General features: G+C 42.2%; 2 protein-coding genes across 4 annotated transcripts in view; both read left to right on the forward strand.

The window, feature by feature from the left end:
- Window positions 1-2,923, forward strand: part of LOC306924880 (tumor necrosis factor receptor superfamily member 11B-like) — a 29,166-nt gene extending 26,243 nt beyond the window's left edge. For both annotated transcript variants that reach the window (XM_079503560.1, XM_079503561.1), the window contains 2 exons: window positions 1,198-1,422; window positions 1,523-2,923. In XM_079503560.1, coding sequence (XP_079359686.1) covers window positions 1,198-1,422; window positions 1,523-1,917 — 620 coding nt within the window. In that variant the 3' untranslated portion in view covers window positions 1,918-2,923. The remainder of the gene's footprint in view (window positions 1-1,197; window positions 1,423-1,522) is intronic.
- Window positions 2,924-6,406: 3,483 nt separating this feature from the next.
- The window catches only part of LOC306925457 (F-actin-uncapping protein LRRC16A-like), a 96,083-nt gene continuing 82,406 nt past the window's right edge, over window positions 6,407-20,083 (forward strand). Inside the window, exons 1-2 of one of the 2 annotated variants that reach the window (XM_079504287.1) lie at window positions 6,407-6,890; window positions 10,491-10,588. In XM_079504287.1, coding sequence (XP_079360413.1) covers window positions 6,851-6,890; window positions 10,491-10,588 — 138 coding nt within the window. In that variant the 5' untranslated portion in view covers window positions 6,407-6,850. The remainder of the gene's footprint in view (window positions 6,891-10,490; window positions 10,589-20,083) is intronic. The other variant, XM_079504288.1, reaches the window with a different exon arrangement.

The raw sequence follows: 20,083 nt of genomic DNA on the forward strand, positions 1-20,083 counted from the left end.
TGCCTGCTGTGATTTGAATAGGCTACAGTGTTATGCTTAGTACAGCATTGAGAATGTTTATTTTGAAAGAAGTAATTGAGAACATTTTGTTTTGTGTTGTTATTAAGCTTTGGCTTTATTGAAAAGGAGAGATGTTGTGTTCAGATTATGTTTGGCATCCACCCACTAGAGGGTGGTAGCGTGGTGTGTGTAAGAAAAGAAGGAAGGCAGGTTGTGTCCGCTGTTATGCATGTGGAGAGAGAAGTAAACAGACCGGTCTCCTAAATACTGTGATCCCTGTGATTTATTTATGCACTAACTTAATAACTGCTGTGTATAACAGCTGGAGACACCGCTTCACAGAGGAAAAAGTCTGTCAGGCCCAGGACATGGCAGCTTATTCCTTTACATATATTTGTGATCGTATTGAACTGTATTGTGTTATTATTATTTTCACTGTGAGGTTCTATAAATGTATTTAATAGGTTAATTTGGCATAGTAAGTGACAAGGACTTAATCTGTCTTTCATTTGTTATTCATGATGATAGGCACAACTCCTCCCTAATGACCCAGGAATGTGAGACATGCATGCAGCTTATCCCGATTGCTCTTAGCACTCATATGTGATTGTGTATGACTAGCCCATGCTATGTGACATTTTGTGACTTGAGATGTTTTGCCACATAACCTGAAGAGTCCTACCTGTATAATAAAAAAATTCGGCACTTTGGCTATTTGACATATTAGATTATTCTGCCTTCACGCCGTGACCGGCACCACTAGAAGGACTGGTGTGAGTATATAGCATCCTTCCGCATCCTTCCTCTGGTGTTATGGGTGTGGACTTCGTTAACATTAAGGAAGTATCTAGACAGGTATACATGGGTATCTTGGTGGTGTATCAAATCTTGTGGACCAGACCCATTGCAAGATGCTGTACTCTGTCATCGACCCTAAGCCATTCCAGCCTGTCAAAGTGGGCAGGGGTGAGGTGGGTTCGGGGGGTGAGGCCAAGTAGGAGCCTGACCAGTTTGTTTTGGGAAGTCTGGAGCCTAGTTTTAAGGGCCTTTGAGGTGCTGTGGTACCACACAAAACCATGCCTACCACCCTTTAGTCTAGCTTGTACCAGAAGTCAGAGACTTGCCCATCTTTACCATCTTTATGTTTAAAATGTGTGTGTGTGTGTGTGTGTGTCTCTCTTCCCCTCCTCACCCCAGATGTGACCCTATGTGAGGAGGCTGTCTTCCAGTCTCTAGCCTCTCTGCACCTGTCCTCTGTGCCCCTGGAGAGGCTGTTGGAGAGCCTTCCAGGGCATCGGGTGGAGCTGAAGAACCTGGAGAGGTTGAAGAAGGCCTGTACTCCCCAGCAACAGGTCCTGCAGCTGCTCCGGCTGTGGAGAGAACAGAACAAAGACCAAGACAAGCTGTACGATATTATCCGAGGTCAGGAGGTCTGCAGGGGACACAGACTCATTCATCTGATTGCGTGCTGCTTGTTTTCTTTTTTTTAAAAATGCATGTATGTGTTGTGCCATCCCTTCAGGTGTGAATCAATGCGAGAGGAAGGTCTCCCGCTGTGCTGGCGTGAAAAACCTGACCCTGGACGACCTCCTGAAGCTCACTGACAGCTTGCCGGGGACCAGAGTTCGCCAGGATGACGTTCGGTCCATGGTCTCGTCCTGCAGGCCCCAGCAGCACATTCTGCAGGTCCTCCGTCTGTGGAAGACGCTGAACTATGACCTGGACCTGGCCAAAGGTCTGTCTCACAGTCTGAGGGTGCTGCGTGGCCAAGAGGTGCCGCGCTCTCTGCTAAAAGCCCTGAAGAAGATCAGCCGTGTCATAGGAACCATCTCGGCACGCAAAATGTATGAGACAAAGTTTGTTAACATGCTACAGGACGACTCGTGTTTTAAGGCTCATAAGCCACATAATGAATAGGGCTCAGAAGACATAGAGGTACAGACAAGCACAAAACACACGCACGCACGCACGCACGCACGCACGCACGCACGCACGCACGCACGCACGCACGCACGCACGCACGCACGCACGCACGCACGCACGCACGCACGCACACACACACACACACACACACAAATGTTCATCTTTTGATTCATTTAACAAATCAAATGCCATCAAACTATGACTATACATACACTATACATAATGGTAGGGGGTCAAATTAAACAAGAGGTGGTGGAAATGTGAGTTTTTGCTTCACTCAATTCACTACTCATAACCCTTGAGATAACAATGTTTTACATGAGTTTGCTGTAGCAGAAGAGATGTGACCCCTCTTCATATCCGTGCCACCCCACATCCTGCTTATAGAGACCAGTAGTTGACCATAATCACACGGCGACACAAGTATCACATAAGGGCAAAATGTCTGCTGTGTGAAAATGGTCAGTATGAGAGAGATGTGTTTTGAGGAGTCCTACAGTATAAATTAAATTACCGGTACACAGCCCGATCCTGGCACGCAAAAAACAAAGATGTTTAACAAGAACTTTAAAAAATAAACAAAAAAGGTTTCATGGGAACTGTTTGACCAGAATCTGTGAAAAATGAAAACTATTTAAAATGTACATAGTACACTATTTTATGGGCAAAGGGCATGAAGATGCGTTGTTGCTTTCTCGCTGTTTGAGAGGAAGGATTTGGTTTCATAATGAAATATTTTTCTATTGTTTTCCTTTGTTGGTTTGATTGTTTGTTCTGGACTGCTGACATGTAAAGCTCATCAGATATTTTTTTATGTCAGCTTTTATGAATGTACAAAGGAGTGCAATTGTTTTCTATTTAAAAAAAAGTTTTACTTACTGAATATGCAAAGCTTGTTTTATTATTTTATCAAAAACTGGATTCAGAATGCTGCATTTCATTTGTTTTATATTTGGTTTTATCACTTTTATATTATTAAATGTATGGGTCTTTATTGTATATATGCTTGAGTGTTCCTTTTTAAAAATGATTTGATTAAAATCAGTTTGTTAAATAAATATTGTTTCCACTTGAATAATCAATAGAAAACTATAGGGGGAGACTAAATATATTACCACATTCTGAATATGCACTGAGCATTTGCCAACAAAGTTGAATTTCATGCACTGGTAACAGCTCTCAGCTATAATCTATGTAAGGAGAATTGTTGACTGAAACTCTTGCATACTATTGTAGGTAATGTTTGTCTGAGGTTGAGGGAACAATTCAGGTTCTGGTAAGAATTGCATGTTGTATAGGGTGGCTGTTTTTATTGATGAAGTTAATGTAGGTAGGGACTAGGGAGAAAGCACTGCTCAATTTTCTTTTCTTTATAATTATAATAATTTGATTTTCTTTTCTTGATCTTGAACGTTTACGTTTGTTTAGCTTTCCCTGTTAAATTGCATGTTGCAATCATTCTTTAAATAAATATATTTTTATAAAACTTATTAAAAAAAATAGATATATTAAAACCCAATATTGTAATGAAATGGTACCACTGTCTGCGAACACAATCAATCAATGCGAACACAATCAATTAATAGGCGATACTGTCATAAATTAACTTCACAGGGGATCATCCCTATGTTCCCCAGGTTCTATGTTCCCCAGGTTCTGTTCCCCACTCCCCCCACCCCCCAAAAAGGTTATATATATATTATATATATATATTATATATTATATAAGGTTATATATCCCCACTCAACCAAAAAGAGGTTCTATGTTCCCCGCTCAACTATAGCACTCAACCAAAAAAGGTTTTATGTCACATTCCCTTTAATAAAAGTAAACCTCATGTACCGAGCAGATACTCAGTGTGAGGGCGTATCTTTCTTCTTATCATTGATGTCCACTGGCCTACGCACCTGTTCATACGCCTTATTTCTAGGTGTGTGAAAGCTTTTATATATACAATAGCTACAGTAGCTGGAGGGGACCAAGGAAAAGGGGTCTGGAGACAAGGACCCCAGAAGGATGGCCAGGTTGAACTGAAGGGCGGAGCTGGTCTGGAGGACGGCCAGGCAGTTGGAACCACCCAGGAGGACGGTGCAGTTGGCCTGGCCACTTGGGAGGAATGTCAGGAGGACGGCCAGAGGGGCGGAGCCACCCAGGCAAACTGTGAAGTCGGCACGGCTTCTTAGGAGGGTCCGGAGGTCGACCAGATGGGCGGAGCCACCCAGGAAACCGGTGAAGTCGTCCTGGCCGCTTGGGAGGAGAGTCTGGAGGACGACCAGACAGGTGCACGGGGCCACTTTGGAGTACTGGGCAGCGGAGGGCCAGGCAGCACAGGCACGGGAGTACTGGGTGACACAGGCACTGGGCTTCGGAGGCGAGCTGTAGCGGCGGGGCCTCGGAGGCGAGCTGCAGCGGCGGGGCCTCGGAGGCGACCTGCAGCGGCGGGGCCTCGGAGGCGACCTGCAGCGGCGGGGCCTCGGAGGCAAGCTGCAGCGGCGGGGCCTCGGAGGCGAGCTGCAGCGGCGGGGCCTCGGAGGCGACCTGCAGCGGCGGGGCCTCGGAGGCGAGCTGCAGCGGCGGGGCCTCGGAGGCGAGCTGCAGTGGCGGGGCCTCGGAGGCGAGCTGCAACGGCGGGGCCTCGGAGGCGAGCTGCAGCGGCGGGGCCTCGGAGGCGACCTGCAGCGGCGGGGCCTCGGAGGCGAGCTGCAGCGGCGGGGCCTCGGAGGCGAGCTGCAACGGCGGGGCCTCGGAGGCGAGCTGCAGACGCGGGGCCTCGGAGGTGAGCTGCAGACGCGGGGCCTCGGAGGTGAGCTGCAGACACGGGACTGCAGGCGGAGGAGCCGGGGCTGCAGACGGAGGAGCTGGGACTGCAGAAAAAGCTGCCGTTCTGCTGAGTCCATATTGGTCAGTTCGTAATGTCACGTAACGTTTTAACAGGCAGAAGATTGAATATTCAAGTGGTTTTAATTCTCAAAACTCACACTGAAAACACTTGGAACAACTAGGAAATAACAAGGACTTGGAATAACTAGGAAAACACAAGAAAATAACCACGTCACTTACGATGACGAACTGACAAGGAACTGCAAACACTGGGGCATATATACTGCTCCATCTCAAAGAATTAGAATAGTGTAAAAGTTCATTTTCTACCGTAATATAATTCAAAAAGTGAAACTTTCATATATTCGCAATTCATTGTGCATAAAGTGAAGTATTTAAAACCTTTTTGAGTGGTGTAAACCACTCCTACAACTGGCTTTGTTAGTCTGTCTGTCTGTCTGTCTGTCTGTGCAGAAAAAATGAGCATGGTTGCTACGGTCACCCAGTTCATCCGGGTGTGATTTCATTACGTCAGACATTACGTCAGACCACAGCTGATCAGGCTATATAAGACCTTACACCACTCAGTTCACACGGGTGTGATTTTTTTGTTTTAATCTCGATGATTATGGCATACAGCTCATGAAAATCAACAAATCATATCTAAACAAATTCAAATATTTTACTAGAAATGTCGACCATCTGAAAAGTATATTAATGTATGCAGTTAATACTTAATACTTCTGGGCTTCTTTTGAACAAATTATTTCATCAATGGAGCGTGGCATGGAGGTGATCAGCCTGTGACACTGTTGAGGTGTTATGAAAGCACCTCAACAGTGGATGCTGGATGGCTTGATGGCTTGATGGCTGGATGGCTTGATTCTAGACTTAAAATAATTGATATATTTTTGTAAATCTCTATGGGAAAAATGAATGGCCGATTTTTCAGTGGAAAACCACTACGCGTTCCAGATACGGTACTTCACTCTTCACCCATCTCTGATGTGAAATCACAAAATCTGCTAAACGTAGTACTACTGAATTACCATTAGAGGTCGCCCTTGTCATTTTTTGTCGCAGGCTACAGTAGGTTGCATATCAAAAACACTGTCCTGAAAAGTCGATTGAAATAGGAAAAGTAGTTGACCTACGCACATTTCCTTAAACAATAATTTAATGAGAGAACCAAGCATGTGATATCTTAATTACATTCAATATGTATTAGTTGGACATTGTGATAGATTTTTGTATTCACAAATAGTGTCATTCTTTCTTTGGCATAATTCATGCACAATGTGCATGAATTATTATGAATTAATGTAAAATGATTATCTAAATAAAAATAGTCCTTTGCCTTTAACGTAGCCGTTTTACTGAAACAACCAGTGAAGCTTGATTGAATACACGTATTGCAATAAATGTTGTATTCAACCAAGCTTCACTTGTAAATGTAATACATGTATTATAATGGAGGATATTTAACGATTTGCCACGCTTTGTCAACAATTCGCGCGGCTCCTCTGAGCACCAGCGTGACAAAAACAGCAGTGACGCCGCCACCCCCCCTTCACCAACCCGACATGATGCACGGTTCACTGACTGAGTAAGCCTGGGACCGAGGCTACACTGACTGTCGCATCACCGATCGGGGAGGGGCCCCGGTCTTTACAATTGGCTGCCAAAAGCAAGAGCTTTATACCGTAGTCTACAACACTACAGAGGGCGTGTGTGTGTGCGTGGCGAACAGTGGTCTAGTCCTCCAAAGCGCAGTTTAGCTGGTTTCAGGCTTTCAGCATGACTTTACATGGATTCTAACGTTTTCCCCAGCATCCTGACGCTTTCTTAAACGCTTGAGAGAAACAGGGTGCTGTGAACGGATGGACATGTGCCCAGAATAGATACATGTGGATACATTTCATGGACACTGCAAGGAGAGAGGGACATGTAACCGCCAGGGGACTAAACGTAACGGCGGCGGCACCTGACACTTCTCCTGGGAGTGGAGTAGGCTACCTCTCCATACTGTTATTTTAAAGCATCCCAATGCGTTGGCCGTAGTGTTCCTGTTGGCGGATATTGTTTATTGACCACACACTCCAGCAAAATGAGCGAGGAAGTGTCAGATGTCCCCAAAGAGCTGCTGGGTAAGGATATCATCCCACAAGCAAGATACAGTAGACATGGGTCAATGTATGGACACGTGGAAAAGACTATACCAGATTAAGTTAAGGCTTATTCGTGGAATAATAGGTGTTGTTTCATCTTTGCATCTATCATTATCGTTGACATGATGGCGATCTGACCATAATAGAAAGCCCATGCTAGCCCATGATCATGATGTGTGAGTTATAGCCTATGTAAGATTAGAGATGTGATGCGAGGAAAGCCCTAGTTGAAATAAGAGCAGTCATCGCATTATAGGGTGATGGCCCAACAAATCCACCTAGTCTTTTTTTTTTTTAGGATCATGGACCTAGTAATCTCAGTTGAGGATCGTAGCCTAATCATGTAGAACCTGCCTTCTAGTTCCCAATCTCTTTGTGTGGCACAGTACTACCTCAGCATTTGACACCTCTGTGCAATATTGGACAAGCACAAGTAATCTATGGCGGTCTCTCTGTGCCACTTTCACTCGCATATCACATTCACATTGATTGCTATCCAGTGTCCATTGAATTAATCTATCTTGACCATTTAGAGGCTAGATGAGGCTTATATCAAACTAATTTAGTCACACAGAGACACATGTTCCTCAGTGTCACGTTCATAGACCGTCACTGAAAAAACAATCACTCTCACGCTCACTTATTGTATAATCTTTGTGCCATGTAGCACCATATCATTGTGACTCAATCCATTATTATTGAGTTTCTTAGGATCCCCATTAGCTGGTGCATAACATCATCTAAATATTCCTGGGGTCCACACATAAAAACATGACAGTAAACAAGACAATTCTCCCTTGTGTTTAGATTCAGTGGTCTAACCCTAACCCAGACTGTGAAAGTTTCAATTAACAGCAATGAAATGAAGAGGGTGGGAGGTTGTTGATGTGTTGAATGATGATGGTGTGTGAAGATGATGTGTGGGGTTTCCCAGGCTGGTGTTTTCCCAGGCTGGTCTTCAAGCATTTTTATATTTAAACTGTGTTAATCACGTCTTGGAAACATAAGTGTTTTTATACCTTTGGTGATAGTAAAAATACACACTGGCCAATGGCCAGTGGCCACCCTGCTGCCTGTGGGGATAGGACAGCTCCTGTAACTCTCTGGTTTACCTTTACAACATATTCATACACAAATCAATTATGCTTTAAATTGGGTTGGAAGGGTGGAAATCTAAGAGCAGGGAATGACTATCCAGTATGTTTTTGACATAATTTTCCATAGGCCTACCTCTAACATAGACTGACTATTTGTCATGTCCTGTTGTCCAGATGGGGCTAAACGGTCAGTGACTCAGCATCCTCAGAATTATGCAATGTCACTCCTCATGCAATGTCACTCCTTCCATCATGCAAGTACTTATACAATGATGTAACCATTGAAAAAGTCCCACTTTTTACTGCAAGCAGCTGTTCTTCAGGTTCTTGTGTGTCTTTCCATCTTTAGAAGTAATTTTTACTTTAGGAGTCGTATAGCAAGCAATAATTGAAGACACATTTGTGACAAGGTCTCATATAGGGCATGGCCATTTTTCAATTATTTTCAGATTATGAAAGTGCAGATTACAAACTTTCAAATGATGAAAATGAAAATAGTTGAAGAAGATATACTTATTTGAAATAATGATGATTAACCTCAAAACAAGAATAGCCTTTCAATGAAGTGCGTTATCTCACAATGCAGTTACTACTACAACAATTTAAAAAAATAAAAATAAACAACCGATTTCCTCAATTTGCACAATTTTGTGTTTGCCTCCTTGCGGCTCATTCCATCAGACCCTGTCACATTGTCAGCCAGCATGCTTCGTCTGACAATTTGAACGTGAGTAGGCTAATTGTGAATGAAATGAGATACTGATTGGTGTTAAGGGGACTTAGGGGAGCAAGTGAGAAAGTGCAGCCTAAACGGGTTGCTGGTGAAATATAACATTAGCCAAGCAACAGAGAAAAGGCAGTGGGGTTGGATGTAGCTCAGAGAATGGGAGATACCGATGGAGAGGACGTAGACATGGCACATGGGCAGAGTGCAGACCACAGTGAGTAAAGCACTGCTGATAAGGGTGAACAAGTTAGCCTTTGTTTCTGGGCACATTACATGGTGTCTGCCAGAGGGCTTGTTAACAACAGCACAACATCCATAGTCTAACCACTGCTACATGCGGGATCCTGGTACAATGGTTAAACAAAGACACTTAATGTATGAATGCCAATGTCTAGATGAGACACTGAATATGTATCAACTAAGCAATATTCATTGTTTTATTTATTTATTTCACTACATGCATATTGCTCAACATATCCTGTAATACCTGTGAACTGCATAAATAAGTAAACCACTGTATTGTAACTTGAACCAACAGGCCAAATGTCAGTGAGTCACCATCCAGAACCACCCAGCCAGAATTCGGATTGGAAAAATCCATCGTGAAAATAAATGTTTTTCTATTTTGCACAGCTCAATCAAAATATACAATAATGTTTCCTCCAAATCTTAAAATCCAGAAAACCAATGCTGAACTTTATGAGTTTGATTGGAAGAAGAACAAGTAGATCTGCTCCATTGACAATAGATTAGGCGTATACTTTACAGGCTCATAAAATGTAGCCTATGTTAAAGCTTTAGCTTAACAAAACCATGTGTCATCTCCATGCCTTACCCATTATCCCCTATTGAATTGAGTTAGTATGGTATTATTGCACTGAAATGGAACCAAATTGACATTGCTGCTGGCATAATTCTTGACATAATCATGTATGATCAATTATCGATCATACTGGCATGTTTAGCATACTGACACGACAAGTGAAGTCACTGTTTATACTTCTGATTACTGCTGACCATTTTCCAAAAGCAAATGGTTTGTTTTGTCTTGAAGGAAGCAAAATATCAGATTATTCACCCCCCAGACACTTCTTCTGTCTGAGACACCAACTGAATATATCATGGGATCCATGTAATTTAAACAGGCTAATACCCTTGTGTTGGTAACCACCAGACAGCTCTGTGACCCATTTTGAATCATAGAATCATGCCATCATAGAACTGCTGCAGAGGGACGTGCCTATTTTTAATGGCGTTCAGTTCAGCCAGTAAATAAAATAAATTAAGGTCTTCCTTGTTACTTTGGCTTTGTTAAGTATTGAATTGTTCTTGCACAAGGCTGAAGAAAGGTGTGTGTGTGTGTGTGTGTGTGTGTGTGTGTGTGTGTGTGTGTGTGTGTGTGTGTGTGTGTGTGTGTGTGTGTGTGTGTGTGTGTGTGTGTGTGTGTGTGTGTGTGTGTGTGTGTGTGTGTGTGTGTGTGTGTGTGTGTGTGTGTGTGTGTGTGTGTGTGTGTGTGTGTGTGTGTGTGTGTGTGTGTGTGTGTGTGTGTGTGTGTGTGTGTGTGGGGCAGCTTGTAAATGCAGCTGACCCAGTTCTGTTCTCTAAGCCTGTTCCTTTGGCTGTGCAGGATTCTCCTGAGTGTGAACAATCAATCCGAACAGCGGAACAAACACTCATCGTGTGTCTGTGTGTAAGTGAAATTGTATGCATACACATTATATCTCTTCTTTTTTCCTCTCATCTATGCTTCTATAGAGAGTGTTAGGGATGCAGTGGGGAGGAAGGTGAAGCTGTCACTAAGGAGGAGAGTTAAACTGGAGATCAAAGGAGACAAGACGGAGAACAGAGTTCTGGTAAGTTAACTCCCACTACTTACCTTTCACACTGCTTCCATTTCACTTGGGGAATGAGGGGAATCAGCTCAGTCTCTCACTGGTATGGATCCCATTAATCAACTTTATGGGGCGGCATGGATTTGTAGTTATCACGTTAATAAATCACAATTACTACTTACAGTACTACATACTACTGGCGGTATGGCTGTATCTCCCCCCCCCTAAAAATGTTGAATGAAAATAAACAATGAATGAAGTCCAAACCTTAAAAAAACCTTTGGGATTAAGAAAGTGACCACTTTGACAATATCTCCATTACCATTATCCAAATGAAAAAAGAAAATCTCTTTTGCAATGTGAAATGCCACCAAATTCGTAATCCTTTTCTTTGTCTTTATGGGCCAACTTGTGACAGCTGCATGCTTTTATTGTGAAGGCAAAAGTTTCTGAATGTTCTCAGTTCAGTTCTCACAGCCTGCATACTGTATCTCCGCGTGCTGAAAATAGTTGATCTACAAGCTCACAACGCGTCGCAGACGCAACGCGTTGTGAGCTTGTAGATCAGCTATTTTCAGCATGGCATCACTGCGCTTCACTCACTGTGGAAGGGAGGGAGATGTCTTTTGTTGGCCGATCATCATGTATGGACACATTACCTCCTCGACGCAAAAATTAACTAGCTATTGGAAGCTATTTTTCGTGGCACATTATGTATAATCAAACCATAACAAGTTTACCTCAGTGTTTGGGTCTTCTGTGTCTGCTGTCTGCGTGCATGCCTGGATCATCATACAGTTAGATGCGCGCTGCGCGCTCCAGTGAAATTGTACGGCTGAGAAAGATGAGTTAATTTGTGTCGGATATAAGGGTGGGTTTTCCACTAGATATTAAAGGACCTATGACATCAAATTCAACTTTCGGAGCATACCTATTTACACGCACCTCGACAGTGGGTGCAGGGCCAATAAGGCAATCATGGAAGGAGGTAGGGCCCACAGTGCCACACATCATTCTTTTGGCAAATAATGACTTTATTGAATAAACGACAGGTCAGTATGTAAACATACTGACGAAGATCTACTAAGATCGAAACGTTGTCGTTTATTCTTTTTCAATTTCTTTTGTGTTTTTGGGGCTCCCATATGTGTTTTCTATCCCCACAAATAACCACTTTTGAACAATCAGGCTTTCATATCATATAGGTGCTTTGATGGAAATCTCTCTCAGGAACAGCTCAAATGATTTTGTACTCATCGTGATGTCACCCTACTTTGTAGAAGTCCTCCTCTTCTTCAGTCTTCAGTTCCAAATTTGCATTTCCACTTTGTTTACAATGTCCACCATTGTTGATTTTCCAAACTGCCATGGAATGGAAACAAGCCTGGTTTTATCTAGCATCAGTATTATAATGACTCAAATATTAAATAATCTGCATATCAACGCCCCCACCACCTCAGGACATTGTGGTATTGCAGCTAAAACTGCTTTCAAAGTCCAGAAAGAAATGACAAGGACTGGTTATATCAGAGTGGAGATTGAGGCTCAAACCATTACAAATAACTTTGAGGGACATAGACAATATGATATTAAATATTAAAAACGGTTTTAAAATGCATGTTATTTCTGCTTTAAGGCCTGTTTAGGTTGTATTTTAGTGGGGGTTTTGCCTGGAAGGCTCTGGAAACACTCACTCTTGAACGAAGTTCACGTTCACCCAAAATATGAACGCGTTCGTGAACGATCGTTCGTTGAACGTGTTCAGGGACAACACTGACCGCGGTTATTGTGTGTGTGTGTGTGTGTGTGTGTGTGTGTTTGCGCGTGTGCGTGTGTGTGCGTGCGGCTAGCTTAATTCAATATTAGCCACAGACTAGTAAAATCACGACTCTTGAATAATGAACTACCTTGCTTGCAGATCATTAAAAATGCATATTGTCCTTTTCTGGGCTGAACAGCGATATGGGACTAAAGATAGTTAAGAGAGAATAGTCCCTCACTAAATCACTTGAACAGTAAAGTTTGGCAGCTGAATCAGAAACCTTTTACATGTGGTGCATTATGCTATAGATTGTAAACCTTTGAGATTGGCTTTGGCTCTGTGGGGAATTGACAGAAATAGTCTACTATAGTAGCAGGACAGGTGAATAGATGACTGGAATTTGAGTCTTTTATACCCCGTTTACACAGAAAACCTGGCATTTACATGGTATATTGAACACGGGTTTATCTCGCGTCACACCACACTAGTGTTACGCGTAAGTCCTGAGTTATCCGCATTCACACAAGACCTGTGACGGCAAGTTCCATTCCATGTCTCCCTTCCTTGTTGAATAGATTGATTTCATTTTATTTTTGTTTAGAGTAGCCAATTCCTTTTTTGCCCCCTCATTGGAGACACCGCAGTTTGTTGAGAATCTACTATATGTTGATATCCATTGGTAATGAATCAGTTAGAGTAGCATTATCTTATTAATAATAATCTTTCCAGCTGAATTCAACCATTCCATCTAAGGCTAATATCTACTGAAGATGTGTCAGTATGTATTTCTCCAATACCTCAATATGCTAAGTTAGCAACAATGCATGTTATTTCAGCCCAGTGTTTTTGTGGCTTTGTCTGTGGCACTAAAACGGCACCAGAGTTACATCAAATCTATGCTTGTTTCAACAAGTATGTGGGGAATCAACCTCATGGGCAGCTATCCCATTGCACACTGTAGTGCGTGGTTTGTGGCACACTGGATTGCTGTGGCTCTCACACAACAATGTTCTCATGTGGGAGCTGGTAACAGAGGCTAGTGGTGTGCATTCTGCTCACACACATGCATCACACAAAAATGCTAAGTGTAGGAGTTTCTTTCTGTGTGGAACTGAAGAATCCCAGAAGAGAGGTTCTGGAATTCCAGAGAGAGAGAAAGAGAGAGAGAGAGAGAGAGAGAGAGACTTTGTTGTGCTATCTATTCACAGGTTTAACCGCATAGTCACTAAAATCCCCAGCATAAGATGAAGATGGGTTTCTATGGTAACATATTGAGCATTCCATGACAATGTAATCATAAACACTAAGGTACTTCCACACCAAACAGTCTTTTTCAGACTAGTCAAAGACTACTTAAAACTGTCTGATTTTAATCAGTACAAACCAGTAGGCCGATCCACTCTACAGTGGAGTATTTACCTCCTCATCACTACAACACGGATAGCGACAGCTCCCGAGATTGGCAGCCGACAGCTCCCGAGATTGGCAACAGACCGAACATGCTCGGTTCTTCATCAACGGGTTCCGACCAGTTGACGGCAAACCACGGTAGCTTGTCGGCAGGAGACTCTTTCAGATGCTTTCAGACCCGTTCCATCGGCGACCGTCGGTGCTATCTGGAGTTGCCTTCATGATTCTAAATCCTTTGACTGAAGCAGTGAACTAAGGAATGTGGTTTATTCCCACGATCAGTTTACCTGCCTGTCAAAGTCAAACACGGCTTCACTGTTTCCCGCTGAGCTTCACACTTCTTCTTGTGTTGGAGCCCGCGGCATGTCTTAAGTACACTAACGCCTAATAGATACACTCATCTCTCTTCTTTGAAGACAGTAGGGATAATAACATCAGTCCATCAAATACACTCTAGGGAGGACAAAGAGATGAGGGCGGGAGGGGGGGTGCAGACGGGAGAATCATCATGGCACCAGCAAGCTGAAACATTAGAGAGATCCACAAAATCAAAGATGTACCATAAACGCCCTGGCAAGCCTAAAGCTTAATATTATATTATATTGCGTCTCACTTTTCTGTGAAACGTTGCTGTTTTACTCTTACTACAGTGTGTGTGGCTGTGTATATGTGTGGACGCAGATGAGAGCATACTGTGCCTGTATGTTTTCCCTCTGTTTGGCACTGCCATCCCACTTGCGTGTTACTGAGGAAATGCCAGCTGCCAACTCAAACTGTGGCTGAGGCTGAGTATGTGTGTGTGAGAGAGATAGAGGGACCAGACAGGGGGTAGGGAGGTCTGGGTTAACCCAAACTTCCCCTTGATCTTCCAGTGTAAATAAAGAGGGTTTATTTTTTGTCCAAGCCAGAGACTGTCACTAAATGTTAAAGGTGCAGTAAGTGATATTATTTTGGTTAAAATAAGCGTCAATTAATAGCTCTATATTGATAGCAATTATTGCTATAGTATTTGTTCAGTAACAGGAGTCTCCGTGTCTCCTCAGCTCTTTGGTAAACAGAAAATATATTTTAAAGTCGGGATACAAATTTTGTTCAATCCGGAAATGGAGAACTTATGATACAGGATAAATACGTCAAATTGAAGAAGTTAGCAGAGAAATTTGGAATTGGCAGTCTGGGGGGTACTATAAAATTGAAGCTGATAAAAGTTTTACTCTCCCGATTGGATTAAGTTCGAGTATATCAAATAATACACATGCATAATTGAATGCCACAGACGAATAACAGTCCACACTATTGATCCTTAATATATAAATGATAGATAGGGGTTCAGGACAACGAGGCCTTTTCGTGGAGGGGTCAGAATGAAATTTGGACTTAGACTGTTTTTCGTCTATGGTACTCAATTATAATACATATCAAATATATATATATAAACAAACAGTATATCAGATATATATACACACATACATATATATACACATACACACATCTCCTATCATGAGCAGTTTGCGCAGGCCAAACATTTCTGGGTCTAATCATTTCACATTCCATGTTTGATAACCCAAAGGAAATAAACAACTCAAAAGGAACTGCTGGTCTTACTCAAATACGGTAGCAAACATTCAATGGCCATGATGGGCCATCGTTGTCGTTGAATGGGTGATTAACTGAATAAACAAACAACAACACTTGGGGTACACTGTACCCCAAGTACATTCTGTGTGATGCTACTTAATCAACTGGATGTACAGTACACCTAGCAGCTGTTAGTCTAGTTGCCAGCCCATAGAGTCCCATTGTGAACCCAGACATGTTGAGTACACCAAAGTTTTATGTTAGAAATGTTGAGTATAGGTCCCCAGCATGTAGAAACTGCCGGATGCTAACTTGCATATGTTGAGCAATTTTCATAATTGGCATAATGTGTGACCATACCATTAACAACCCATAGAAGGCAAAAAAATCCACATTTCATCATGCTTTATGTAGCATGTGACATGTCAAACTAGGGGTTTTTCATGATGCTGAATCCATTCCAAGCAAAACACTCCTTGGGCTATAAACGGCCATAGCCCAAATATGCTGACATCACATTTGTGATTACGGCTATGGCCGTTTTAGACTAAGGAGTGTATTTTGTGCAAAACTAATGCTTGGAATGGATTCAGCATCATGAAAACCCCCTAGTTTGACATGTCACATGCTACATAAAGCATATGATGATTTTTTTTTTTGTTAATGGTATGGTCAGATATTATGCCAATTATGAAAATTGCTCAACATATGCAAGTTAGCATCCGGCAGTTTCTATATGCTGGGGACCCATACTAAACATTTCTAACATAAAACATTGGTGTACTCAACATGTCCGGGTTCACATTCTGGCTACTAGACTATGTGGTGCATAGCCAAGGCTAAGCAGATCATCAAAGACACCTACTGTACCAGTCCTAGCCACAATCTGGTCATGCTGCTACTGTCAGGCAGGGGATACGACAGTATCAAATGCCAAACAAACAGGCATGGGGACAGTTTCTACAGCCAGGCCACCAGGCTGCTGAATAGGCGCTGAGCCCTGTCATCCTGAGCCCTGTTTTACATGCTCCCAAGTCCCATGAATTACAATGGTACTATCAATTATGCATATGATTATGAATACACAAATGAATACACAAATGACTTTTTTGTTGCACTCATGGAGCTACTTGCGGATTATACTAGGGTCAGTCCACCCTAGGTGGACACGCACTGACCTTTTGCACCTTAATCCCATGTATAACGCACTGACTTTTGTGACTATTGTGCTCTTTTCTCTAAGCACCTTAACGTCCATATGTATATCATGCACAATATAAGTATAACATGCACAGTATACATACATTGCTGCTATGCTCAGGCACCTTAGTTAGTTTTTTTATTATCTCAGGTACTTTGTAAATATGTAGATAACTTGTCTGGCCTTCTGTTGCTCTCTTGTTTTGATCTCCTTCCCACTTGCCCCCCACCCCTCTTCTTCTCCCCCCCCCCTCTTCTTTCTATGGAAATTAACGTTGCGATGGGAACGATGTACAAAAACGAATTTCACCCACTTCTTTACCTTGTAAACCTGTGATGTGACAATAAAACTGATTCTGATTCTGATACACTCCAATTCCCATACTGTACATTTTATGCATATATTTGATATGTGCTGTTTATTATTTTAGGCAGGGATAAAAACCCATTATGCAATTTACTCATTATAATCTGGAGATGTTCATAACAACATTGTGTATTTATCTAGTGAGGGGCCACACTAATGTTTCTATTAGTGCTCAAAATGTTTAGGTTTAGTTGGTCTTCAAACTGTGTACCTCTTCTTCCTGTAGCTTTGTTTCTCACACAGTCAAGCAGTCAAAGAAAGACTACCATTACACTTTTACCCTTGATATTGTATAAGCATTGTGCATTGTAACAGTGTATATGAAATGTGGACGTGTAAGCTCAGTCATTTCTCTGTGTATTATTCCTTAAAGTATTAAAAAATTGTATATTTGTCTTTGCTTCTTTCTTCTCTTCCTTTCTTCCCATCCTCCTTCCGTCCTTCCTTCGTGTTTATGTTTTTTGAAAGCCACGATTGAAACCAAGTCTGGACAAAAACCACAATGACCATACTGGGGTCTTCCCTTTTGAAAATAAATGTATTTTTAGGAGAAGCTAGTAGTTGGGGATTTTTGTGTTCAGACTTTTGCTCCACTCAATGGAAAATAACATAATACAATTCCAAATTTAAACCATCTAAAGATTGTCTATCAATAACACACATGATATGTGTTCACAATAACGGGTCCATATGTTGAATTATTGATATTGAACTACCTTCAAACTAAAGATTACAGCTGGAGTTGTTCAAGCAGTGAGTGAGAGTCTGATGGGTCACATACGGTAATCACTTTGTCTGTTACTGTTAATAGTGAGAGTTAACCAGGCAGGTCAAGCTCAGCATTCCTTTGGGTTACTCTCTTAACAGAATGGACTCCCCCCGGCGCTGCTGCCGAGAAACACTGCCTGCCGCGGGTGTTCAGCGGCTGATGCCGCTGCCGGAAAATGCACTCGCTCTCCCTCCCATATTGGTCAATGTTTTACAATTTCATAGTTAAATGATAATCCCCCCCCGCACTCTCAGATCAGCCAACACAGGGAAGCTGGCAGAACGTTCACTAAAACAGCCGGGACAGCGCTCCACACATCCCAGACTCTTCTCCCTTCTGGCTCCAAAACTATGGAATGAACTTCCCATTGCAATCAGAACTGCAGACTCAGTCCCAAACTCCCAATCTGCTGCCGTAGTCCGAAAACCCACCTCTTTAGACTCCATCTTAGCCCGTAGAACTTGCCCTAGCCTTGATGACCTTACAGGCGTATGCAAAGGCATGATGCCTGTATGTCTACATTTTATGTAGACATACCACTATAGTGTATACTCAGTTTCTTTGTACATATATTTAATTCTACTGTTTTATGCATTTGATGTATTACCATGTGGTGTTCTTGCTTACTGTAAATTGCTCTGGATCTGCTAAATGCCTAAATTGTATACATGCTGGTCATTATACTGATTTAGGCACACACAGTCATTGCTCCCTCTCTTGTATAATTGTATTAGCCTCTGCCTCTTAGCTTCTCAAAAAATGTTATAGAAAGCCCAGTTTAGCAGACCTCACACCCACCACTATCAGACTCTGTTCTTTTTTTCTGCCTTGCCCTGGAGCGGTTTAGTCGATTGGTGACTAGCCAGCCTAGGAAATGTGTACTGCATGGTTATGGGGAGTGAACTCTGAGTATGTGTCTGTCTGCAAGGATTAGTGTATTATCCTCAGTGTAAATACTCAGTGTTAATTTATCAATGTGTATAACTCAATGAGCCGTCACAGGTTCATTTGGTTGCATTGGCTGCACTCACACTCTCCGAGTGTACAATGCAACTCTAAGAACACTGAAGATTTTACTGTGTATGTAGTACATGTATGTGCTGCACGTACGTGCATTTGTTCTCTCTGTGTGTTTGTTCGTGCGCATGTGCATGTATTCCCAGTGTGGCTACTCTCAGGATAAGTGGAGAGGTTGTATGTGCTCATTATGTCCTCTACCTCGTTTTCCCTCTCTATCTCTCTCTCTCTCTCTCTCTCTCCCCTTCATTCTTTCTCAGAATTCTCACTAACTCACTCACATTCTCTTTCACACACAAATTCACACTCTCAGCTCTTTCACCGAGACCCATTGACCAGTCTCACTAATCATCTCATGTTTCCCATAATCAAGCTAAATAGGGATTTCTTCCCCCTAGCAATAAGGCCCAGCATTTCTAACACACAATGCCGTACTATAACCCCCTAGAGCCATATTAACCAATGATGTTGTCTGATTCCCTCTATGCCCCGCCCAAGGTCATTTGTCTTCATTATCTCCATAGGCCAGTGTGATTGTCACTCAAGCTGTCTTTGTAATGTAATTGACCCTACATGAGGTCATTGGATTTAATAGTGTGGATAGTATAATCCACACCATTAACCCTGGTTTTAACCATAGACCGTTAAAAGAATTGACAAAGCCAGCTGCCAGCCCCATTGGTTTCTACAGACCTGTTTGAACTGAAGCCACTTTTTCGGCAACTTGAAATCCGCCATCGTTTTAACCAAAGATGCCAAATTCCATTATACATACCTGGGGATATGCACACTCAAAAGCATTTGCAGACTTTGGGTTATACGTTTGCAGGCTAGCGTTCTCTGTGTAGCAATGGCTGGCACTCGGCAGCAGCTGGGCCTGGGCAGCAGTCATCTCATAGCTTGTGGGGATGTAACCATTTGAGGATGGATGTTTGATTATCATACCTCTAATTTGTATTTGCAATCTTAATAACAAAGGGCATCATTGTTTTCTCTCTTTCATTGTATTTAAACATTATCAAATTGTTTGGTCATTTGTGGAACAATGGCTCATTGTTACATTGGTTTTAATTGAAAGGGGTATGTAGGTCACAGGGACTGTCTAGAATACATTGATTGGGTTTGAAATGACATTTGTTTTACATGTTGTAGTAAACCAGAATAACACAATCAAGTATAATCATGTCCTGTTGTCAAAATATCAATGTGTTTAAAAATATGCTTTCAAAAAATATTGTTCTGATCAGACTTTGTTGACAAGATTGTGCTTGGTGGAAATTAATTGGAGTACATACAGTATGAAGGTTGTATTGTGAGTTGATGTGATGATGACATAGTGCTATTGTCCCAGCACATGCCAAGCCAGTATACTGATAGAATGAGGCTTTATGTATGTGTGTACCAGAAGTTGTA

This window comes from Electrona antarctica, assembly GCF_951216825.1.
Source record: "Electrona antarctica genome assembly, chromosome: 6".
Taxonomy (NCBI): domain Eukaryota; kingdom Metazoa; phylum Chordata; class Actinopteri; order Myctophiformes; family Myctophidae; genus Electrona; species Electrona antarctica.